The sequence below is a fragment of the Ambystoma mexicanum genome, chromosome 7p, assembly GCF_040938575.1.
Source record: "Ambystoma mexicanum isolate Mex_15411 chromosome 7p, UKY_AmexF1_1, whole genome shotgun sequence".
Classification (NCBI taxonomy): Eukaryota; Metazoa; Chordata; class Amphibia; order Caudata; family Ambystomatidae; genus Ambystoma; species Ambystoma mexicanum.
In genome coordinates this window covers 257,482,051-257,507,512 of record NC_090939.1, presented here as the reverse complement: position 1 = coordinate 257,507,512, position 25,462 = coordinate 257,482,051, and the positions used below count along the sequence as shown (strand labels likewise).

The 25,462-nt window shown below is 46.8% G+C and overlaps 1 protein-coding gene across 2 annotated transcripts in view; it reads left to right on the top strand.

Moving 5' to 3' along the window:
- Positions 1-1,213, top strand: part of LOC138525980 (trifunctional purine biosynthetic protein adenosine-3-like) — a 615,458-nt gene extending 614,245 nt beyond the window's left edge. For both annotated transcript variants that reach the window (XM_069636272.1, XM_069636273.1), the window contains one exon: positions 820-1,213. In XM_069636272.1, coding sequence (XP_069492373.1) covers positions 820-1,011 — 192 coding nt within the window. In that variant the 3' untranslated portion in view covers positions 1,012-1,213. The remainder of the gene's footprint in view (positions 1-819) is intronic.
- The last annotated feature ends 24,249 nt before the right edge of the window (positions 1,214-25,462 follow it).

Sequence of the window (25,462 nt, the reverse complement as noted above, 5' to 3'; positions counted from 1 at the left end):
TGAACTGGGGTCATAACAGGAGCAGGGGGGGGGGGGGAGAGTAGAGCTAGCACATTCCTTACACTTACGGGAGAATAAGGTGCAGGGATCTCCAAACTGAATTATATTGTGTGCTTCTCAAAGGACTCAAAATCAAATTCTCATATTACCACTTTCTCTCCCGATTGATGAAAACAATGCACAGAAAGGTCATTTCTGATCCTTCTGTGCAATGTTCATAGTACAGCAGCAGTGTAAACTGCTGCTATCCCATATGTCGCAGTGATGAACATGCTTTCTTTAATAACTAGGACATATAAGTTATATGTGATTTTTATCTATGGACATTACAGAGTGCTACATTTCATCGCGACCAAAATACAGAAAAAAATGCATTTTTGTGGGATTCCCCCAAATTTCCTGATTTTCTACCCTTATAACGCCAACCCAACCCCATCATGACTAATTCTAACCCCTTACCCCTCTACCCTTCATATATTTGTTTCATGTTTTCTGTGGTTTTCAGTATTATGGTCTTCGGTGAAATGTACCACCCTGGAATGTGCTCGGTAAATTGGCTGGGTACCGGACATATAGTGTTTGAGAAAAACTGCATGCAGTATTTCTGAAATACTAGATGTCTACAAGTAGTGGTGATAAAGTTATGCCTGTGGTCCTCTCAGAATATCTTAGGGGCTCCTTCAGAATACCACAGGGGGTAAGCATAGATACTGCACGTTTTACTCCTACAGAGACTATCGCCAAACTGCTACTGGTCCCGATGTGGCTAAGTTGCTCATTGTTGAACTTTAACTGATGCTCAGAACTTTCTTCTTATAGGATGAAACCCATAACGACGCTATAATTCTTCAAGAAGTGGTCCCCGTGGAAGTGAACGACACAGAGGACACCTTATCGGAGCGAGTCAAAGCAGCTGAGCAGAGAGCTCTGCCTACGGCCCTGCAGCTGGTGGCCAGAGGGGCCGTGCGCCTTGGAGCTGATGGCAAGATTTCCTGGAAGAAAGAATACTGAAGACTGAAGCTAGAACCATTCTGAAAACATGAATTTAAGCTACCACTGGGTACTATTAAAAAACACAAGTATTGGGAGAGTTTTGAAGCACAGGGAATGTGCATTCAGTTTATTATGGGCTAATTGTATAATTTTATGTTAATCTTGGGGCTCTAGCTTCCTCTTTCATCGGAATCTTCTGGTATACAGCATGTTAAATAATAAATCAATTGCAATTTATTATTTCTTGGTCGTTTAAGGTCATACAATCGTGAGCTTGGTGAAACTCTTAAACACAGAAATATTTGTTGAACCTGTTTAAAACTGTGTAAAATATATCCTTCCAATGTTACACTGATTAATTATATTAATGAACACTGCAAAGAAACACGAAAACATCAAATTTGAGTTTGAAGCTACAAGGAAACTGAGTGATAAAGAGCAGTCATCTGTACCATCAACATGCAGCAAAGCTCACCTCAATGATTTGCCACTGGACTCGCCATCTCACCATTGACCAGACCCTATCGCCAGAGAAATCATTGTCTTCCTATGACCCACTTCCTGTGCAATTACATAGGATTACTCCAATAAGCAACACCTTACATCCAACATCAACAGCTCTCATCAGATCCCTATCTCGCCTTGCACACCAAACAAACTACTAGTACAACCATGCTACATTGACAGTGCTTTTTCCCATGTTTTAAAAAAAAAAATGTTTTTTATTTAAAATGCATATGGTTCATATCTTTAAACCTTACATATGCCTTAATCTCCATGCATAATTTCATAAAGTAACATTTTAAAATGTTTACATTAATTATCTATGGTAAAGGTAATTATGCGTGTCTAGATGTTGATTGTATCTGGATTGCTTGCCAGAAGCAGATAACCGCAATCGTCATTGAATTGTTGTTGCCAGACAGTATAAGTGCCCAGCGTTCCTCAGGATCCAAAGGTTTGTTTGATTTCATGTAGAGCCTGCCAACTGCAATACGTTCTTCCGCTAAGGCCGGACATTGCATTAGGACATGATGGCGACTTTCAATAGTATCTTCATGCCTACAGTGGCTGCATATCCGATTTCGTGGAGTTTTTTGGGCTCGTATCCCAAGAATTTGCTTTGTTGTAAGAACATTGAGTCGAAGCCGCATAAAGGTGTCCCGAATTAGTCGATCAGGAAACAGGTTGAGGTAATGGGGCATCACATTTAGGGCTCGGACTTCGCTGGTGCAGTTCAACGTGAGTTTGTAACTACCTTTTCTTTTATCGTTGATATCCAGTCGAATCTTGCAATTTGGATTTTCGCTCTTTGAGGTCTACAGAGTAGAGTTTCGATTGATATATCTTATCTGTTCGAGATTAAGGAATGCCTTCCATTTGTTCAATCCCATTACATTGATGTTTCCAGCAGTTGGACGGAGAATGTTCAGGGCTGGAATCTTCTCGTTGTTACTCAGTTTTCTGAGAAGGTCAAGTTGTTTCCAACGTATGATTGATAGCAGCGATTGCAGACCAAGTTTGAATCAAATTCGTGATGATGAAATGGATATTGGGAGGGCTAAGACCTTTGTCCAAAATTTTCGCTCAAGTTGGTCCCATATGGTTGCTTGTAGATTTATCATCGACTCTCCGCCATATGTCAGGATGGATGCGACTTTTTGTTTGTAAAAGGTTACGATTGGTTTCAAGGACAAGAACAAACTAATTGAAAAATATATGGGGGGTATTGAGAAAGGGTATATAAGGGGTGTGGGGTAGGGAATAATGTTAAATTAAGAGGGCAAGAGAAGCTTGGGTGAGGACCTACTGCCACCCAAATAAAAAGGTTTGATTTTTTTTTCTCGAAATAATGTTTCAGTAAAAATCCCATCGAACTAAAGAAGGTTGTTGTAATAACATATAACCCAAAATATCATCGCCAACCTTCTCAACAGCCTCTGAAAGTACTATTTTCCAGGTGGCTGAATTATGCATTTTGGTCCAAGCAAGCAAAAGCAGTGCCCAACAAACATTACTTAATGATTGGTTCATCTCCCCACCCTAAGGGGGAATTCCATAATTATGAAACAGCGAGGAACACATCCAGAGACACTAACTTCAAGGCCTTACCGAAAAGTTTTTTAAAAAAAGGCCTACCACAAAGTAATCTGTAGCAGAACCGCAGCCCTAGTTCATGAACATTGCAGGTCTATGCCCACTCTGAGGGCTATTGAGCTTAACACAATCTCATCACTTATAGCTCCAACTCCGAAACAAAAGAACTTCAAAAGCCGCTCGGCAAAAAGTGAAATGCTAGAGTGTCCTCGCTCCAGTTCTCCCACCCTGACTCTGCACCCATCCCCAGCCATGCAGTTACCTTTGACTTTACCCCCACGGACAATGACTTCACACTTTCTCCAATCAAACCGCTCAGGCAAGCGAGTGAATTAGGTAACCCATGCCCTGTTCTCATTGCAGCTTTGCTCACTTGGCTCAGTACCCAGAATCCTCAGACAGTGATCAGGCAGCTTCTTACAGATTAAATAAAAATTCTTGCTCTACCAGAACAAAATCACAAACACAAGATGAGTGGTGCTCATTGGAACAGCCTGCACCATATCCTTAATATTTTATAGTAACCTCTGTTGTTTGTGATCACACTGTTTTGTGATCGCAACAAACATGGCCATCCAATAGGGTGACCAGATGTCCCGGTTTTCCCAGGACAGTCCGGGGAAATCACCTTCCGTCCCGGGAGTTTTTTCATTTTATAAACCACGTCCGGGGTTTGCATGCTTAGGTGGCTACGGTAATTAAAATTGTAATTTCTTTCACAATGCGTACAGCATTTTGAAGTTGGAGGTTTGGCTCAAGCACCCATCCTTTCAAGTACAAGTTACAACACTTACTGACTGTGCCACAGAGACTTACTTGGAAATCATTGTACAGCAAGCCATGTAATATCAATTAGAGAAAACGCTTGTTTTGAATTAACATGCCAAGATTCACAGACAAAACTGCACAAATGAGATCAAATACAGGTTATAGAAAAGAGAAGTGCCGGAAATATGGTTGGGTGGTGGTTGTGGTGGCGTGTTGGGGGAGGGGCGGTAATGGGTGGGCTCTGATGGGGTAGTGCCTCTTTTATGTTGTTGGTCGTCCCTGTTTTTCGTTTTGGAAATCTGGTCACCCTACTGTCCAAGCTCCTACGACACTTAGGGTCTCGTTCTGAGTTTAGTGGTCAAGCCACCAATAGGCTTCCCACGGGTTTACGAGTGGAGGAAGGGCAGAGTAAACCCAATGTTTTGAGTTCATATGACTCTATGGGATTTTTGGCAGATTTACAACACAACTTAATTCCGTGTGGTAAATCCGCACATTTTGGCCTTAAAGTGGAGGATTTACATCCAGCATCATTCTAGAGGAAAATACTCCACTTCAAACTCTGAATTTGGGGTGCAGTAGAAGTGGCAGTAATTGCATAATTCCAAAAAGCAATGGCGGTGACGGAATTACGGCCACTTTTTTACTGCATCACAGAGGCATAAAGACTTTATTCTAATAGCAGAATCGCAGTAAATCTCTGGATGGAATAATTTGAGCTCACAAAGGATTCACACACTCAGCGCTTCTCAATATTTGATTGCAAATTCATTACTCAAATCACTGTATCAGTTCTGGGCAATTACAGAGGAGGTGCGCCTGCAGGTCCTGATTACAGAAGAGGTGCGCCTGCAGCTACTGATTACAGAGGAGGTGCGCCTGCAGGTCCCAATTACAGAGGAGGTCCGCCTACAGGTCTTAATTACAGAGGAGGTGCGCCTGCAGGTCCTGATTACAGAGGAGGTGCGCCTGCAGCTACTGATTACAGAGGAGGTGCGCCTGCAGTTACTGATTACAGAGGAGGTGCGCCTGCAGGTCTTGATTACAGAGGAGGTGCGCCTGCAGGTCCCAATTACAGAGGAGGTCCGCCTACAGGTCTTAATTACAGAGGAGGTGCGCTTGCAGGTTTTGATTACAGAGGAGGTGCGCCTGCAGGTTCCGATTACAGAGAAGTTGCACCTGCAGGTTCCGATTACAGAGGAGGTGCGCCTGCATGTCCTGCATAGATAAATAGATGCCAAAATCCCAGAAAAAGCTCCAAACCCATGTAGATTCCCATCCACTCCTTGTCACTTTCTATTTCCAACACTGTAATAGGTGGCGGGGTAACCAACACATCCAGTGCATCTCTGCTGTTCTCTTCATTATCTCGTTGAAGGCTCTAGTCTACACGATCTGTTGTGCAACCTGTGTGCCATTTCCAGAATTACATCGACAATATTCAATCTTTTTATTTTGTCTGAATGGTGACCTCGAAGCTAATATTGCGTACACTGTGTACATTTTTAGATGAAAGATTGCATGACACAGAACGGATTAGGGTTGAACCACGAAAAACCCCGAGGCCTTCATTGAGGCGTTGCTTCTAGGGCACAGAAAGCTGGCAGGCTATCAATTAAAAGTCAACCTCAAGTTAAAGCCTTGGAGATGATCTTTGATACCACCCTTTGCATGAATCAAGTGAAACAGGTACTTCAGTCTACCAGCTATCATCTTGGGATGCTCAGGCAAAACAGTCCCACACTCTGAGGCACATTGATCCACTATGGCGAGGGCTATCATTGAATACAAACTGGATTATTGTAATGCACGGTATGCAGAAGTATCTAAAACCCATCATCCATAAACATCAGGTGTTGCAAAACACTACTGCTCGAATCGTCACCAATACTCCGAGAAGAGGCCACATCACTCCTGTGCTGAGGCGATTGCTTAAGCTACCAGTGAAGGAACTGATCATTTAGTAGCCTGCAGCCCCTCCCTCTCCCAGCATGCGTCTTGAGCAGGATCTCCTCAAATTCCAGAAGCGCTGCAACTTTCCTCTTCACCTCCTCCTACCTCCTGAATCTAGGTCATTACTGCGACCTTGAAAATGCAGACTTTTTTTATTTTGACACCTTTTACACCAAATATTTATGCAGGGGGATACTCCCTGCAACCCTCTCTACTTGTATTGTATACCATACCCACCTCCCACATACATATGTGCTGTAAAAGGGAGTAAAAAAAAAAAAACTCTGAATCTTCGGCAGTCACAGTTCTGGGGGCGCAGTAATGGTATTATTCCCTTCCTCCTCCCACTCCTGTGCTAAACCCCTCAGTCACTGAGATTGGTGGCCTTGACCCTTATGTGTCCTCCTGGGTCATGGCCGTCCTCCCAATCGCCTGCAGCCCCTCCATCTCCCAGCAGTTGCCCTTGGGCACCCACTGGCCTGTGTTTCTTCACAGGAAAACGCTTTGTATTGGCAGATGAACATTGTTGCTATGTGACCTCTGCCTAGCACTTAACCGGCAACTTACTCCCTGGCACTTCAATGCACCAGGGAAACTCCTTAGCACTCACTCCCACCTCCCCTGACCTTCTTTGTCTCTGCACTTGCACGACCCAAATGCTCACAAGGCCAGTAGGACCACCTCTTTACTGTTCATTATTGTACTCTACTGCCGTCATCCCATGTTCCCTCCCATTGGCCTGTGGGCGCTTTGAAACACATTGGGCCTCATGACGATACTGTCGGTAGCCGTGCCGGTAAAACAGGAATGGCTGCCGCCGGTATAATATTTTTTACTGGCGCCCGGGAATGGGCAATTACCAGGTCATTATGGCCCTGCCGGACCCAGTATTTGCCCCATAGGGCTCAATGGGAATGGGGAGGCCGGATGCACCGGCACCATTCAGAATGGTGCCGGTGCATCTGGCATGGTCTGCTCGCGGTGCCAGTCTGCCCGGCAGGTTAGTCCTAGCGGGCGGGGAGGCACCCGCGAGCAGAACTCGTAGTTTGCCGGTTCGGTAACAACGGTACCAGCAAACTTGTAATGAGGCCCAGAGTCTTGATGTATAAGTGCCTTACAAATGCACAATAACACAGTTAGTCCTGGAAGATAAAGGACTTCATGGACGCCCGCCTTTTTATCTCAAGCTCCGTTTTAAAATATAGTTTTTATTAGCATTTTGTCATGTCATTTTAATCCGATGTCATTCACAGAAAAAAACGTTCAAACAATAACCCTTTCCCCCCCTCCCCCACCCACTCCTAGCCAGTGAACAGGTGCCGACTTCAAGCTCATCTTGCAAGGACGCGTTATGTATTTTTCGAGTTCGGACTGTCAAATAGATTAGTGCACACATAGTCTAGGTCTCAACCCAGCAGCACCCCACGGGGGGGGGGTGCGTGCCTTGTACAACGGATACCTAGTAGGTCCTCCATTTCCTCTGGACTCAAAACCCAAACAGGCCAACAGTTCATGGGCTCACCCCTCAGGTCGATCGCTCATACTTTTCAAAGAAGGGAAGCCAGAGTTCCTCAATGTTGGATCTGGATTCATCCAGGACGTGGGTTAAAAATTCTAAGTCATATATCGTCCGCACCTTCGTTACCCATTTCCTCTCATCGGGCATATGCGGATTCCTCCACTTGGGCAAAGCAGCACCTGGCCGCTAGGATTATGACCTGCAACATGTGGCCCTGGGTGTCCTCCTGGTCATCACTCACCTCAATACCGAATAGAAGCAACCAGGGACAGAGGGGCCTAGAGACACCATCCACCCCCCTAACCCAGGATAGGACCTCTCCCCAGCATGAATGCACCCTCGGACAGGACCACCACATGTGCATGTAGTCCCCTTTTTCTTTTTGCATTTCCAGCAGTGTGGGTCGTAGCCCGGACTCATTCTGGCTATCAGCTGTGGGGGGTAGTGCCATCTGTGTAAAACCTTGAGGGCTTGGTGTCTGTACTGGGGGGAGGTCGTTGAGCGATGGGCCCGGATGCACATCTTGGTCCACCTTTTATCGTCTATTGCCGTGCCCAAATCTTTTTCCCATTGTATCCGTGCTGGCGGTGGATCCCTGGGTATCGAAAGCAAGAGAAGTTTGTACAAACGAGATATGACCACCCCTGGAACCCTGTGTGGAGATGATCGTTTTCTCGAAGTCCGTGAGTTCCCTCCTGAGTGTGTCCACCCATGAGGGTTCGGATAGGACCCCCTTCAGTTCGAGGTAACGAAAAGGTGAAAGCTTGCCCAGCCCCAGGGCCTCCTCCAGGTCCAGAAGGGGCATGAAGGAGCCACCCACCCACAAGTGGCAATCCCCGACAAGGCCCGCCTCATACCACCTCTGATACGTGGCCGGCTCCACAACCTTAGTTATGAATGGTGGCGCCCAGATGCAACTTAGTGGGGAAGGCCAGGTTGTGAGCCATCTATAGTAACCCCCCTCCTTCTAGACAGACCACAGGACACCCAGTACCGGGTGGTCCAAAACACGCCTGGGGATGTGCGCTCTGGGGACCCACAACCACTCATCGAGCGTGACCGAGGCAAGTAACCTATTGTCCAGTGCTACCCACTGCTTTTCTGACCCAGGGTTGAAATGGTCGACCAAAATCCTCAGCTGGGAGGCCCTATAATATGTATCGAAGTGCGGGAATCCCACCCCACCGTCTTCCTTGGGTCTCGTTAGGACGTCGTAGGAGATCCTATGTTTTTCCACCACCCCCAGAGGAACCTGAGTAGGGTGCGTTTCATGGACTGTAGGAACGCGGCTGAGACCTGAGTGGGGAGCATCTGGAAGAGGAATAGGAATTTGGGAAGTACCACCATTTTGATCAGGTTGAGTCGTGCCATCCACGAGAACCCCGAGACTGCCCACCTCTCTACATCTCTTTTGACCTCAGTCCACAAAGGGGTGAAATTGCTCGGGAAGAGGTCCTTTGGGTCAGGTGTTATTTGGATTCCCAAGTGCCGGAAACCCTCTCTCTGCAATTGGAAGGGAAGGCCCGCCACATACTCCCTCTCGGTGTCCGGTAGTCGACCTCCCATAAAAGCCACAGATTTGCCAAGGTTGACCTTGTACCCCGAGAGACTCCCATAACGCTCCAGTGCCCGCAACACATGTGGGACCGTCAGTGTCGGCTTAGTAACATTGAGGAGAGCGTCATCGGCGAACAGGCTGATCTTACAATGGGAGCCGCCCATCTGTACTCCAGTGATGGCCTCATTGTTACGCACCGAGATCGCCCAGGGTTCCATGACAAGGGCGTATATCATGGGGGATAGTGGACACCCCTGTCTCGTTCCACGCTCTAGGGGAAAGGCTTCTGATTCCATCCCATTGGCGGCCACCCTGGCCGTGGGAGCAGAATTTAGTGCAGCCAACCATCTCTGGCCCATCCTTATTGCCGACAGGACCTCTCCCATGAAGGTCCAACTCACCCGGTCGAAGGCCTTTTCTGCATCTAGGGACAGCAGGAGGACCCCCTTGTTCCGGGTTTCCCTTGAGTGCAGCACATGGAGGGTTTTGCACATGTTGTCCGAGGCTTGTCTGTTTAATATGAAGCCCGACTGGTCCGGATGAACCAGGCGGGGCAGGCATTTCTCCAGGCGAGTGGCCAGGATCCGGGCAAATATTTTAGCATCCAGGTTTAAGAGGGAGATGGGTCTGTAGGAGCCACATTCTGTGGGGTCTTTTCCTGGCTTGGGGATTACCAAAATGAGGGCCTGTAGAAATGTGGGGGGGATCGTCTCTTTGTTGCGGATGTTGTTGAACAATTTGACTAAGGGTTCCGTCAGGGTGGGCTGGAATTGTTTATAGAAATCAGCCGTATATCCATCACCCCTGGGGGCCTTCCCTGCTTTAAGTCTCTTGATAGCTGCCTCCACCTCCTCCACCGTTCTGTCCCCCTCCAAGCCCTGCAGCTCAGCCTCCGTTAAGCGGGGTAGCCGGTGTTCTTCCAGATAAGCCTGTATCTCCTCCAGCGATTCCCCCTCCTGTTTTGTGTACAGGTCCCTATATAAGGTTGCAAAGGAGCCCACCATCTCTGCCTTTTTGTTGAGAGCCATACCCTCCCCATCTTTAATAGGTCCAACCCTCCTCTCCAGTCTACAACCCCTAGCTCTACGTGCCAGTAGGGTCCCCACCCTATCCCCCTTTTCGTAGTACCTTTGTCGTGTATATCTCAATTTCTTGACTACCTCCCCGATGAGGGCCGTGTGCAGAGCCTGGCGATTCTCGCGCATTTCCGACAGGAGGGACTCCTCGTCAACCCCCTCTTGGGTAAGCCTACCCCGCAGGCTCTGGAGTTCAGCCCGTATCTTGGCCTCAATGAGCCCTTTCTCCCGCTTGCGCCTAGAACCCTCGGCTATAAGACGACCACGGAAGGTGGCCTTTGCCGCCTCCCACACTGTCTCCATATCCGTCTCCCCATCGTCGTTTATCTCAAAATACGCCTCCATTTCGCCTCTCAGGAATTCCCTAAAGACTGAGTCCCTCAGGAGCGTATCATTACACCTCCACCAGGCCGACCTGGGGGACAGGGGGAGCTACCAGTCCGCCACAAGAAGCTTGTGGTCGGACCATGTTATTGCCTCGACCCTCTGAGCTGTAGCCATCCCACTCCCATCTTTAGAAGTCAAAAGGAAATCGATTCTGGTGTATGTGTGGTGTGGGGGGGAAAGAATGTGTATCCCCCGGGCTCCGGGTGTGTCGTTCGCCAGACTTCCTCCCAGTAGTGTTCCCTCAGCAGGGTCAGGAGCGTTAGATTGTCCTTGGTTATCCCTTTCGGTTCAGTCACCCGTGCCGTCCACCAGTCCAGCCCGGGGTCCAATATGAGATTGAAGTCAACCCCCAGTATCATGGCCCCCTCAACCCATTCATCCATTACCCCCAGAATCTGGGTTAGGAAACCTATCTGGCCTGAGTTGGGAGCATAGAGGGTGGCTAGGGTTATGCGTTCCCCTTCGTAAGTACCCTTGATCCCCAGGAACCTCCCCCCAAAGCCTCTCTTGGTTTCTGTGTTTGTAAGGTGGAGTGTCTTGCTCAAGAGAATCCCCACGCCTTCCTTCTTCGAGCTTCTGTGGGAGGCCCAGAGGTTGGCACCGATGTCCTTCCCCCTAATGGGTGATTCCTTCCCCTGTCTGTAATGGGTTTTCTGGAGGAACAGCACCATTAGCTGCTGTTTGCGGAACATGTTACTGGTCAGGGACCTCTTGTTTTGTGAATTGAGGCCCTTTACATTGAGTGTGCCTATCTTGCCTTCAACCATTGTCGTCTAGGTAGTCCATCTCTAACTTCACTGTAGTGTGATGCTTGCGTATGGCATGTTGAAAAATGGAGGATTCCTGTTCAGGCTGGCTAGCCCCACTACCCCCCCCCGTGGACTACTCTCAACGTCCCCATTTTGACCTTGATGATGGTCGTTCTCTCCCTCCCCTCCCCGTCTTGAGGCGTTTGTCCATGTCACCCGATCTTCTTCGGGGACGGTCAGCGAACCACCAAGGACTCTACCCCAGCCCCGGGTAGTGCAAACATGTAGATAACCCATTCTCTTTTAAATCAGAATGAACGCATGTGAACCTTTTAAACAAAACTTGTGAGACGTAACCCGGCTCCCGCAGTCCCCCGTGTCCCCAGGCACAAGCCCGACGCGGAGGTACATCGAACCAAACAACAAACATTATGAAAAGTTATAATCAATTCAGGTGATCCTGAGAGGCCGCTGATGGGTGCCCGGTTTTTTTAAACTTGCGTGCCCCCTTGACCTTGGTCTTGCCGTTGAGTTGTCCCAGTCTGTCGGGGCCCCGCGGTGGGTTCCTGGCCTCACCCCCCCGCTCCGCTGGACGGACCGGGACGATCTCCCACCAGGTCGCCAGTGGTACGCAAGATGTCCTCCTCCGTCACCAGGTGGTATCTTTCCCCCGACCACTCGAATTCCAGGTAGAAGGGGTGGCACCAGCGATATCTGACCCCCTTACCCTGTAACCATCTGGTAAGGGCCCCGCATTTCTTTCTCATTGCGAGGGTGAGGGCCGAGAGGTCCTGGTAGATTGCCACCTTAGAGTCTCCGTATTGGATATCACCAAAGTTCCTCGCCTTCTCCAGTATCCTGGCTTTCTCCCTATAGTAGTGCAGTCGAGCCAACACCGACCTCGGGCCTCTGCCACCTCTGCCGGCTCGATGCACCCTGTCAAATTTAATCTCGATGTCGGCCTCCTCCCCCATGACGATCCTTATGTTGTCGTGGACCTTGCCTTCCAGTGCCAGCGGGCTCTCCCCTTCTGACTCCACAAGGCCAAAAATGCGCAAGTTGTTCCTCCTTTCCCTGTTTTCCATGTCGTCCACCTTGAACCGTAATTCCTCCTCCCTTCAGTGTACCTCCTGGAATCTGGCCTCCATTTGCGTCTCCAAGATCGCCGTGGAGAGCTGGTTGTTCTCGACTCCCTCCACGCGATCCTCCAGTGTGGTGACCTTAGTGGTAAGGTCGGCCAATTTAGCACCCATGTCGGTTCGAATCCCACGTATCTCCTCTAAAATCATCTGGATGTTATTTTGGATGGCCCCCTCGGAGTGACTGTCTATGGTTGTGCCAGCCGAATAACTCAAGGGGTTCAACGCTGGTGGGAAAACGGCCTATTCATGAAGTCCTGGCCCGAGGGCCTCTCACCTGGTGTGTGCCTTCTCCAGTGCCCTCTCTAGCATCCCCAGCCGGATTTAGTGTGGGCGTGCTCCCGCAAAGGCCCAGACTGGGGAGTTCTGGCATGCCGTTAGGTGGGCCCGCTCAACACCGTGGATGGGTGGAGTGTCGGGGCGGCTCGGTGCACGTACAGCGCCTCCGATGTCTTTGTTCAATGTCGAGCGCGGCCTCGCGCCAGCTCCGCGTCGCCTCGGCCCATCCGGGGACAGAGCACCAGAGGCCCCTGGGTGCGGTGGAGCCTACGGGGTCACCCACCCCTAGCTTCTCCTCGCTCCAAGTGGGTACTCCCTCCGAAGGCTTCCCCGCTCCTGTGCTCTGCTGCGGCCTCTGCGGGCCTTGGCGCGTACCGCCTTCATGTTGTTCAGGACCGCGGGGGGAGGGGCCGCGGGGACCTCGGACGGTCGAACTCGGTCCGTGAGTGTCATAAAAGCTCCTGGTTTGGACCCCCTGGGTGGGCAGGGGTTCACACGGCCTTTCTTGAGATGCTTGCGAGAGATGGGCACCTTCTTCCTGCTAAACTCCGCAAAATTCCAGGGGCTGGGTGCGGAACTGTCGGCTCAGGCAGCCTTCTTGCCTGCGCTCACTGGTGGCCTCCGCAAGCGCCGTTTTAAATGCAATCTATCCTCTCGGCGCTGAAGATCTGCTGCCAGAAATACCATGCACATTTTTTGCTACAAATTGTCTAAAGCCTTTGGCAGGTCATGCTCAATGAGTGCAGCCAGGTTTTGAAATGCTCACCCGGAAGAGGTTCGTAATACTCCGTACCTCCCTTGCATCTATGAAAAAAAGTAAAGAAACTTGTTTTTATGATCGTTTGCCACCTTTTAGCCAATACAATGAGTTTGTTCCCCTTCTTCTGCTAGGCCGTATGGGACTAAGAACAAATCCTCCCCATTCCAAGAAATCCCCTGCGACATCCTCAAAGAGTATCCATGGTGACCATTTGTGTACTATTTATGTTAAATCCTTATGGGCCTGCTGAAAGACCACCAACTCAACATTCTTTGCTATACTCGCACAACAAAATATGCACACCCAGAAAAGATTATCAGTTTACAGACATTTCCAAAGGATTCAAAGCAATGTCTTGGATGAGCACCAAAAGTCTCAAATTCAATGGTTTCAGAATCCTGATCCCTTTCCAGGCTTCTCGGAATCGCGTAGCACCTGTTTTTTTAACTCTATTTTAAGGCAGTGCGTTTGTAACATTCCACTTCAATTTATCATTTCAAAGTTCCAACACACAATGATGTGAAATTCAGCAAACCCAGACGACAACTTTATTTCATGTCACACCTTTGCACATTGCGGACTGGATAGCCCCACTTAAAACAAGGTTATTTTGAACACCACCCACCGCAGCCTGGTTCTTCAGGAGGCTGGAGAAAACCAGCCATTAAAACGCTCTCAAGAATCCAGGTTTTCCTTGACTTCTGCTTCTTTCTGATTTAAAAGGCACATCCGAGAAACCCAATAAAGTTACTTTCAAATGCGGATATTTACTAAAGTCATTCCAATTAATTATTTCCCACAATAAAGCAATGAACTACACACCCCTATCCAAGCCATTTTTCTTTGACAAAAGTCCATTGAATTAATTCCTGGTCACTAAAATCTAGAGACAAAGTCCAATGTTTGTGTTGCCTAGCGCACACCTAATTTTAAGGATTTTTATAGAATTTATAGAAAATTAGCGGGGTGCCGGGGAGAATAACTACCTTGACACTGGGTTGTTTTAACATATGTAAAACCAACAGATTGTCCACAAACTTGTGGAACCCTCCCGTCTCCTGCACACCCTTGCAATTGTAAAGACAATCAAGAACTGTCACAATTTTTTGCACAATGATAACAGAATGCTTTGTTTAGAAAAAAAGGAAAGAAGTTTATGGAAGAAACCAATTTAGGACACTGTTGGTATAAAAATGATGGCAATCATCTATTTAATTTGGTTCTGAATCATCTGTTATGAGTATGTGTTCTCAATCTAGAGAACCTGTTAGGAAATCTCCTCATGATGATGCCCAATACCACTTCCCACATACTGACACTAGCCATACCCTTTCAGACTTACTTTTGTCTTCTAACCAAAAAGGACTATATTTTTTTAAAAAATTAATTAAATAATCAAACCAGAACATAATACATTAAATGGTCAATCAATAAATATTTTAAACAAAATACATAGTAAACAAAATAAAGAATCATCAAATAACATAAGACATTGTAAATACATAGAAATTAAAACCATAGCAAAAAATAATTTAGGCTCCAAAACGTTACACTAAGTATTGTAAAATGGCATAGTTGGTATTTGTGGGTGAAACAGTAAGATGAAATTTGGAATAATAGGATCAACGGCGAGATGAGCAGATCAATCAGAATTCTAAGCGGTACACACACACACCCACACACCATAACTATAAAAATTCATAAAACAGTGAGTATGCATCTATTAAATACTAGTACCCGGCCGTAGCATGGCCAATGAGGAGGCTCAGAGTGGGGGCTTTACCGGCACCTGCTCTGAGTCGCCTCAAAGCTGAAGGCCACCATCTTCCCCCCGCCGGATCACCGGTAAGTGCGCACTCACCCCGCATCACCTTCCCCCACCCCCAACCCACTTACCTGCGCGTCTGTCCTTTTCCTGCGCTGAGAACAATAGAGTCCCTGGTACATCACTGTCCCAGCAATGGCCACCATGGAGAGGGAGTAGGGACTGCATGTTGTCCCCTCTCCCTGTTTCATGGAGGCCATTTTGTTTATTTAATTTTGATCACTTTTGAATGGCCACCATGGAATGGGAGAAGGGACTACACTTCCAAGGCGGCCATGTTCTTTTTGTTTTGTCTTTTTTTCAGTTGAGGAATGACCGCATCCTTTCCCAACTTAATAAAAAAAATACTATTAGTATTCAGTACATCAGTAATGCCCCGGGCTAACGGTAAAGCCTTAATAAAGGTAAAGCCTGGGGCATTACCAGGCCCAGTAACCCCCCTTCCCGACTCGGGTAATATTGCTTAAGTGAAACATTATTCAGAAGATCCCAGTAAACTATTTAACATGTTTACATAACAGCATCACTGCTGCCATTCTAAAAGAAATACAGTCAGCCATCTCTCCCTTCTGTGGTGCTTTCTGGGGCTCCTAGAATGGGACCGCTTCTTCTTCCGCCGATGTCTTTCCTCATCTTTTTCGGGGGTAGGCCACTTGGTCTCAGAGGACCGGACGGTTGACCACGGCAGAGATTTTGAAGACAGTCGGCGTAATGTGAGTTTAGCCATCGGTTCACACACCGATTTCGGGTTCATTTTAGTGCACGAAACACACCCCTCCATGTCGTGACCCATGACGAGGCACCAGAGGCATATCTCATGCGGGTCGGTAACCAATATTTTGGAGTGGCAGTCGGAACACAGCTTGAAACACGAAACCCGGGCGGACATCTCGTGGTCAAGGAAAAAACAAATTCTGGCGAAAATATGTCAAGTAGAGTCGAAGACTCGATCACAGTGTTCCTAAAGCAGCGTGTCAGGCACATGGAAAAAAGGAAACGAGGTGTGGGACATAGTGCGTGGTATACATACAACACCTGATGTCACGTCCGGAGCTGACGATCGAGCATCAAGCAAGACGGATCGACGGCCGAGTTGCGGTCCACTACGCCCCCCTGACAAAGTGTTTCTGAAGCAGCAGGGCTGGATGAGGATATCCGATGAGGAATCTGCAGGAGAAAGGCAAACTATTGAAGCAGCACGTTGCAGACTGTAGTGATAAGGGTGGTACATGTACATCCGTATTTGTTTCTTTATGGGGTAATGGTTTTGTTGAGCTGGGCCCCGGGAATCAGCGATCAGACATGGCGGATACTGATTGATTTTTTGTTTTCGGCCTAATGTGTCGCTGGAGGTAACACCAGGCACCATTGTTACGGTTCTCCTAGAAGCCGAAGTTATGAAGAAAAACAGGGTGGTTCTCTCAGACACTGACAAAAAAGGTGGTGCACAGTACTGTGCATCGATTCGACATTATCGCAAAGGCATGTGTCCGATGAGCAATTGCTCAAAGACACAGGAGATATGGTTTTTGAGATTGGGGTGCTTTGCCAGATAGCGATAAAGCAAAAAATACCACAGACCATGCTCATTGTTAAAAATACATTGCCATATTGGAAAGAGGATTTGGTGAAAGTGCCAGACCATTTATGGACCAGCAATTCCCATGATGTGGGGCCGTTAACGAGTGTTGGAGCAGTGCAGATCAAATTGAAAACGGGTGCGATATTACCATTTGTTAAGGAGTACCCCATGTCTAGAGAGACAAAGGGATTTATGACACCATTATGGCGTTGTTGAAGCAAGGCATAATACAACCTGTGTCCCCATGTAACACGGCCATCTACCCTGTGAAGAAAGCAAAGGGGTCAAGTTGGAGGATGGTCCAGGATTTGCACCCTCTCAATAATATTATGAAGACCGAGATCCCGGTGATACCAAATCCTGCTATCATTCTCTTTAATATTCCTGCTGGGTCAACCCACTTCACAGTGATTGATTTGAAGAATGCATTTCTCTCGGTCCCCTTACACCCAGATTCTCAGTATCTCAGAGCGTTTACGTACCATGGTCAGAGATTCTAGAGGTTGCCCCAGGGGTACTGTGATTCTCAGAGTGTTTTTAACAGGGTGGTTCAAATGGATTAGGGGAATTTATATGTGTCCAGTACAGTCATTCAGTACATGGACGATTTACGAGTTTGTAGCACTCCAGAGGAGCAGTGTAGAGAAGATTCAATAACGCTCCCTGCTTGCGGAGAAGGGGTACACAGTGGGCAAGGAAAAATTGCAGTACTGCCAGACAGAGGTACTATATTTGGGGTAAGCAATATCACCAGTAGGAAGGAAGGTAATACCAGAGAGCCACCACAGTTCAGAATACGCCCCAGCCAGTCACAGTGAAACAAATGCAGCCGTTTCTGGGACTCTGTACTATTGTAGATCATGGATTTTTGACAACTCTAGTTACACAAGGCCCTTACTGCAGGGGATTATGGGAACGCAAAAGGCAAAGGATCTGACAGAATGATCTGAGAAGTTGGTGACTTGCTTTCAGGAACTCAAGGCTGCAATCGGCGACCCCGAAATACAAGAAACCATTTAATCTGTTTTCTCACTTAAACTGGCAAGTAATGACAGTGGTCCTGGCCCAGCAAACATTACTATTCCATAAACCTGTAGCAAACTATATCAGACTCTTACACCCAGTGATGCAGTGACAGTTCCGTTTAGTGGCAGCAGCTTTTGCAATTCCAAAGCCTTCAACCATTACCATGGGTTGCCTGGTGACATTGTACATGGAGCATGCAGTCTTTGCGATCTTGGAAAAACCCAAGTCGACTCTGGTGACCCAAAGAGTCTCGGGGTATGAGGTTATTCTATCAAATGCATCCATACATTCCGTACAGTAGCACGGTCAATCCTGCAACATTTGTATCCGAGCCAGTGAAACCCGATATTGTCCATGATTGTGCAACATATGAGGGAGAAGAGGAAGAGAAGATGAGTGTTAAGGAGCATGCCTTTGAAGGAGGTGAGGTACTTTTTTTTTTACAGGGCCTCAAAAATTAATCAGGACACTGGTGCGAGGCATACGGGTACAGCCGTTGTGGGCCTTTGGATGGGGACTACCAGGTCAGACTGAAGAAACGGTTGCCTTTCGCATTACTCCGCGCAAGTGGCAGACCTAGTGGCACATATAGGGGTGTTAGAAATTAGGACGGGGAAAGCAGTCACTATTCTGACTCTGCGTATGTAACCCCCACTGTGCATTCAGGCTTGTCAAGGTGGCAGAGAACTGGGTTTAGGAGATCTGATGGGACCCCTTGTCCAGCATGCAACTATCCAGATTAATCAAAGCGCTAACATTGGCCACAGAGGTAGGGTTTAAGTGCGCTCCGCATACTAATCATACTAACTCAATAGCACTTGGAAATGATGCTGCAGACAGGGCGGCAGAAGAGGCAGCATATTGCCAATACTCCGAAAATGGAAACCATGTCCCAGCAGGTATACTTTCCAGCTCCGTACACTGTAGTGCCTTTGCTTCAAATTATAGAAATGTAGGGCAGAGCACCCAAGGAGGAAGAGGAGCTTTGGGCAAAGAGGCTGTGCCCTCTCTGCAACGGTTTTGCTTTGGAGACAGGAGTTTATGGGTAATGCCTGTAGAAATCTCCTTGTGGCTCTAGAGCAACTACATTATCCTTCACACACTTCTCAGTGAAAATCGCAGCAGAACTCCAGGAGGAATGGTTCATGCCAAACCTCCAAGAACAGGCAAGTAGATTTGTAAGGAACTGTATAGTTTGCAGAGACTGTATACCTGGTAATACCATGAGGATGATAAGAGTTTTGCCCTGACCCTGACGGCCATTCCAAGAGCTCCACATAGATTTTGCGGACCTGATCAAGAAATGTAATCATTTTTGTTACCCAATTGTTGTAGTCTGCCCATTTTTCTGTTGGCTCAATGCTGGTCCCTGCGTAAACTTTGATGCCAAGTCTAGAGCAACATTTTTGGTGCGGGAGGTATTTCCACAGTGAGGCAATTTGTAAGGTCATGAAGTCTGACAACGGGAGCCATTTCTTTAATACCCTATTTGCAGAGATTACTTCACTCTTGGGAATTAGGCACATGTTGTGTTCGGTGTACAACCCTCAGGACAATGGATTAGTAGAAAGGCTAAATGGTGTTCTCAAGTCTCAATTATCAAAAATATGTAGTGATTTGCATACAAATTGACACAATTGCTTAACAATTGTTTTGTTTTATTTGCCCTCGTGGGATTGTGACAGGGCATAGGTTACACACACCGATCTCACCTGCACGCACAGCATCAGATGAACATAAATCAGCAGAGGCCCTGGGTGAGCAGTTTAGGGAATACCTTAGAACCTTTACCAAAAGTGTTAGAATTATATCTTCACACCGACAGTCTACAGGAGGAAGTGCCAAAAATAATCTGACAATCTGCACAAGTACCAACTGTTCCCCCCCGGGAACCTCATTTTCATCCGCTCCTTTGTGGGACGCTGGAATTAGCAGTGTTTCCATTGGCTGCACTGCATGATTTTTGCAACTCCAACTGCTATAAAGGTGGAGGGCAGCAAGAGCAAGGCCCACATCAGCAACGTACAAAGTGATACCGGTGCCACTCCACCGGCACAGGAGCAGGCTCAAAGCTAAGTATGCCCTATGCATTCACAGTTCATTCCAGTAGGTAGAAAAGGGAGGGAGCGGACAAAAAACAGTAATTGTTATTTTTCAAGAATAAGAAAACTTTGGATTTAAAAATGTATATTACAATGATTTTTTTATGTCTTTCTCGTTGCTCGTCTTCATGTTCAAAGATGGAAAACAGTATGGATGTGAATGGTTTAAATGTATCTAGTATTTTAGCATTTGATGACATACTATTGAAGCCACAATGGAATGTTGATGCCTATTTCCAGGGCGGTGAGGACAGTGTAAATATAGACCTGCTAATAGATGCACATGGTTTTGCAGCAGATAATGTATGGAATAGCCATTTGAGGAAAGTAGGGAGAGATCTGTAGGATTTTGCTATATCTGCTCTCTAACCCCCCCCCCCATGCTTTGGGTGTTTATTCCAGATTAAATAGAGTTAGCAGAGGCACTGTGTCTAGTGCACCTAGATTTGTGCCGGTCCGAGGGCTGTTTCAATGCCAATCCGTCAGAGCATCTATTTTACCTATTGATGAAGAATGTTCAGCTACAGATAATAAAGAGCAGAAGAATGTTGGTTGTACATGAGTACAGTTGAGTTTACATGGGCCAATATCATCATCAACCGATGGGAGTAAGAAGTGAAGAGTTGCATAGCTGGATGAACGAGGGGTTTTTCAGAAGAAAGGGTGGCACATGTAAACCAAGAATGTGGAAATGTGTTGCAGAAATATTGTAAGTATCTGACATGGCTCAAGGAGCCAGGAAAACCTGTTAAGACACTGACACCCATTTTTCTCTGTGTTTTAAGGCAAATGGCAGAGTGCCTATTGGCACAAATGGTAACCGCAGCTGCACACTTTGCATCAGTGATCTAGCTTAAGGTACAGCTGCGCTCCTTGATGTGTTTTGGACTTGTGAATAGTAAGCCAGTGGACAGTATGCCTACAGACAGTTGCTTCCTGCCTGGGGAGATGTGTGCAGTTTTGCCACATTACATGTGCCTGTCCTTGTTATTCCCATGGACCACTTGATTCTAGCCCGCCCGATGTTCACAGCAACATCTGTGCCCCCTTTGTGCCCTGTATTATCACACATGGACACCTCAATGACTTTGCCGGATTGTAGAAATCAGGGACTATTGCGACGGACCAAGGGGTCAAACTACCTCTCAGCGGCATCTTCAAAAGATCTGATGGCATTCCCAAACAATATCATTTATTCAGTTGAAGAGATACCTTTTTCTCTTCCCTCTTGGCATGTTACGCTCACCTGACTCCCACAGAGGCGCAGGTCTGGTTTGGAGTGTTGTTGCTTCTTCTATGGTGAAGCGCAGGACCCGGAAGATGGACTGGACCGGACCTTCGAATCTGGCTTGTCTGGCTTGCAGGAATATCTTTCTTAGGGTTTGAAAGGTTGAGCTCTCCATCCTGCTTCTCATGCAGGGGCGCGTTTTATCCAGTTACTTCACTGGGATTTTGATTGTAGAGGGTTCAAGTTTTGTTTTCCCGGTATAGTACCGTAAGGATTCTGTTAATGAGTATGATTCCGCAATAATAATTGTTCGTTGTCTCTTTTTCAGGTGCGGAAACTATTCCGAGAAGAGTTGTGGAACCGAAGAATGAGACTCTGGTGAGCTTGATGAGAGTTCTCTCAGTGCCCTTGTATCAATGCGCTCACTAACGCTGATGTCTTTTTTGCCCATAGGGGCCGGGGTCTGGAAATGCCTGGATGCGGCACCGACCCGAAACTAAGCTCAATCCAGAAGAAATCAGGTAAGTCTTTAATGGGCGTTTGGGTAATGTCTTTTCATGCGCTGATGTCTTTTTTCCCCATAGGGGCCGGGGTCCGGAAATGCCTGGATGCGGCACCGACCCGAAACAAAGATCAATCCAGAAGAAATTAGGTAAGTCTTTAATGGGCGTTGGGTAACGTCTTTTCATGCGCCCACTAATGCTGATGTCTCTTTTTCCCCTTAGGGGCCGGGGTCCGGAAATGCCAGGATGCGGCACGACCCGAAATGAAGTTGGAATAACCCAACAGGTAAGCTTTGTAATGGAAATTAAGGTTTCCTTGTTTTCTTTCCCCTCTCACCTTTATTCTTGTCTTTTTCTCCCTAGGCGCGGTGATGTGGCTGCGAGTTCAGATGTCGCCGTAGAACGTGGTGGTACCTTGTACAGGTGAGTGAGATGCGGCGCTGCAGCGATCGATGCGATGTGCTTTTAAATGGATGTCTTCCTTTTCAGGACCGTCGGCGAGATGTCTCTGGAATGCGGATTTAGCAGGTAAGGACTCTTCTTTACCCTTTTCTCTTCTCTTCTCTCTTTGCAGGTGTTCCAGGATGCTGGCAGGAGTGGCAGAAGACAGAATGCAGGAGCAAACACGGTGAGCGTCCAGCTGCTAGATGCAGAACAACGCGAAGCGTGAATTGCTGCTTGGGCGTGGCTTAAATAGCCTTCAAAGTAGTTCCAGGTATGTATCCTTCCTCTCAGGTATGTATTCCTCCCCTGACCACACCCGTGTGGTTAAGTAGTTCCAAAGATAAAGTAGTCCCATTCAGGCCTCAGAAGGCCTGGATGTTGCAGCATGGTCTGCATCAGGTAAGTTAACACTAAGCACCTTTAACACAAAGTCCCCTTTTATGAGCCTGGCGCCTATGGCGCCAGGACTGTGGCCCGATATGAGCCTGGCGCCAAAGGCGCCAGGACTGAGTCCAAAGAGCCCCTACTTGAGGCTGTTGTGACTTCCCTTGAAGACATGATGTCTGCCTCTGGGGTAGCTGGGTCTTGTCTGGCACCTTGGAGGTAGGCATCATGACATGGCACCAGGGGTCCAAGCTGTAGTGAAGGCAAAGTGGTGCCAGGTGACCCGGTACAAACTTTGTTATTCATGAATTCTTCTGAATCAGCTTTCAGTGCCATCAAGAACTACAGGCCCGAGACCCATTGCCTTGGAGAATAGGTATATCCTAAACCTCCTAACGGCTATGGAGGGAGCAGCAGTCAGTCAGAAGATGGGGAGTACCTGCTGTACATTTGTGCCTCCTAATGATTTGGAGAAATCGACTCTGACACAAACAATCGCCACCTTGGGGGTCGTGGGGAACGAGGCAGGAATCACAAATTACCCTTGTTTGGACTTTTCTTGGGTGCCGTCTTGGATGAGCTTAGCTGTCAAGACTTTAATGCCAATTTTTGTCTTTTTCATTGTTATCTTTTGCTCTTGCCAAATGCTCTTACAATGCTTTTCTGTCCAGGTATCGAAAGCAGCTGCCATGATCCACTGCACTGACCCTGTCCAAAGCTAGAACCACTACCATTTCATATCACATGGGCACTCCTACTGAAGCGGTCTTGTGTCCTCCATCAAGTTGGGATGATTGTGTGGAGCAGTGGGTAATTGCGGAAATGGTGGGGGGGACGAGTTTTTCTTTTTCAGCAGAGGTTTATGCCCATATTGGGACCAATGCGAGAGAAGATGGTTTCAAAGAAAAATAACTTGGTTTATTAGTTAAAGTATTAACTAAATGGGGCTGGGGGGAATGTTCGGGTGGTCACGAAAGGTCCCAATGAGAAAGAGGGTTTCACGTTGCGTGCAACATATTGGTGATTGAGGGAACAGCAAAGTTTGCGTGATGTGGCAATTTTACATGCATCTAGCGTAGTTAATGTGAATAAAATACATGTTACTTTTAGTGTCACTTTGTGCTTAAGTTGATACATTTAGATTTGCATCCATACAGCAAGATAAATGTCAAAATTGCTGAAATATAAATATAGTAAGGGTATGGTGTGCCACAAAGAGCTTAGAAGCTGGGCAACGAGGAGCATCATAATGCACATGCGGGAAAGGGGATTTGTCATGAAGAAACCACTGCGACAAGGACACAGTAGTTTTAAAACATGAAAGGGATTAGGGGGAGTTGAATTGTTTTGCATTTTCCTGTTGTAATATGTATAAAATTCAATTAAAAGATTTTTTTTTAAAAATACATGAATACACCGCCATACATACATGGGTCTCCAGGGACATATGTTTGGAGTACATGGGGGAATGTACAAACCTGTATGCTGGATGCTTTTTTTTATAGTTTGGCTAGACCCTTCAGCTAGGGTTTTGCAAGGTGAACTCTGTGTGACTGGGAAAACTTGTTTTAGTAGGGTTGGAGGCCGAGGGAAGGCAATGAGTAGCCGCGACACTGTCAGAGGGTCAATTACAGTCAGGCTGGGTTTTTTACGACCTGGCAGTAATGCGGAAAGTCGATGCAATCTTTTCAAGTGGATGAGAGCTCCTTATTTGTTGTTATGGGGAATCTAGCCACCTGTCCACCGCTGAGTAATAAACCTGAGGTGAAGAGACACCTAAGGGCAGTTGACCGATACTCTATAGGTTTTGATTATTTTCTCAGATTGTGTCCGGAAACCATGCATGTTGAATTAGTAGTCGTTTAGATTAAAGTGTTCCAAAGACACCAGCAAGTCAGGGTGGGTGAGATAGTTATCACCAGTTCAAAGGGAACCTGTTTATTCTTCCCATCCCCATGTTGTTTGAAGTGTCCTTGCAAACCATGTGCATTACGTCTGGGGTTAGAAGGTCCCTGGTCAGCAGGAACATGTAATGAATTATGTTTTTGTTTAAATTTATAACTATGTGATGACCTACCACGGACAAATTAGCTAAAAGGGGTGTGAAATCATATGAGCTGATGATGGTAGTTAGATAAATGTTACCAATGAGCATGTGGGAATTAGAAAAGTTTGGATTTCTTTAGTATAGGTCTGACCAATTGTGTGGGGGGATGACTTGTGATAAAATATGTGTGTGTTTCAACTGTTGCAAAATGTTTATAATGTGAAGTGTTTGTGTCGTTCAGGGAGATTCGGGTTAGTTTGACTCTACAGCGTCATCTCGCTCATCCCGGCTGATTGTACAATAAACTTGCTTTACGGGCAAATGTACACTTGGTTCTAAAGTGGTGGCCCTGCTTTGGGTTAAGGTGATTAGAGGCCCATCTGCACACATTAACTAGGCATGGCTTAAATTGAATGTGCCACCAGGCCAACAGATTACTATGTTTGGCATCAGATGTACAGATGATTAAAAAGCCACCTCTGCCTGTTTGGAGCTTTGTGTTTCAGCAGCTGACAGGAATGCACAAATTATCTTTGAACCTGCCCTGCTGCCACTGCAGGCCAGTTGGTGGAGATGGTCACAGCAGAAGCACATGTGGTACTATACTATGTTTTTGCAATAGAGCATTATGAAAGGGGGGCCTGATTAATAGACTCCTCTTTCAGAAACAAATTCCACCCAGAATTTCTTTTCTAAAAAACAAAAAAGCACAGGCTATCCCACACTCACCAGAATGTCCTGAACCTGGGCACACGCCGAGAGAATGCTGAGAGTATGTGCCACCATTTCCTCAAAACTGATTTATGGGGAATGGAACTTACTTCTACTCTACATAGCAGCCTAGCTCGAGTTCCTGAATAGATTATGTAAAACAATTACTTGAATTAAAAATCCATAAAAATATGTGAACAGGTCAGATGAAACATTTTTATAAAACAGAACATATCTTAATGGCAGTAAAATATACATGAATTTTTTGTATCTAGATTTAAACACAACCATGTGCCAATAAGCTATTTATAAAAAAAAAACTATCGAAAAAT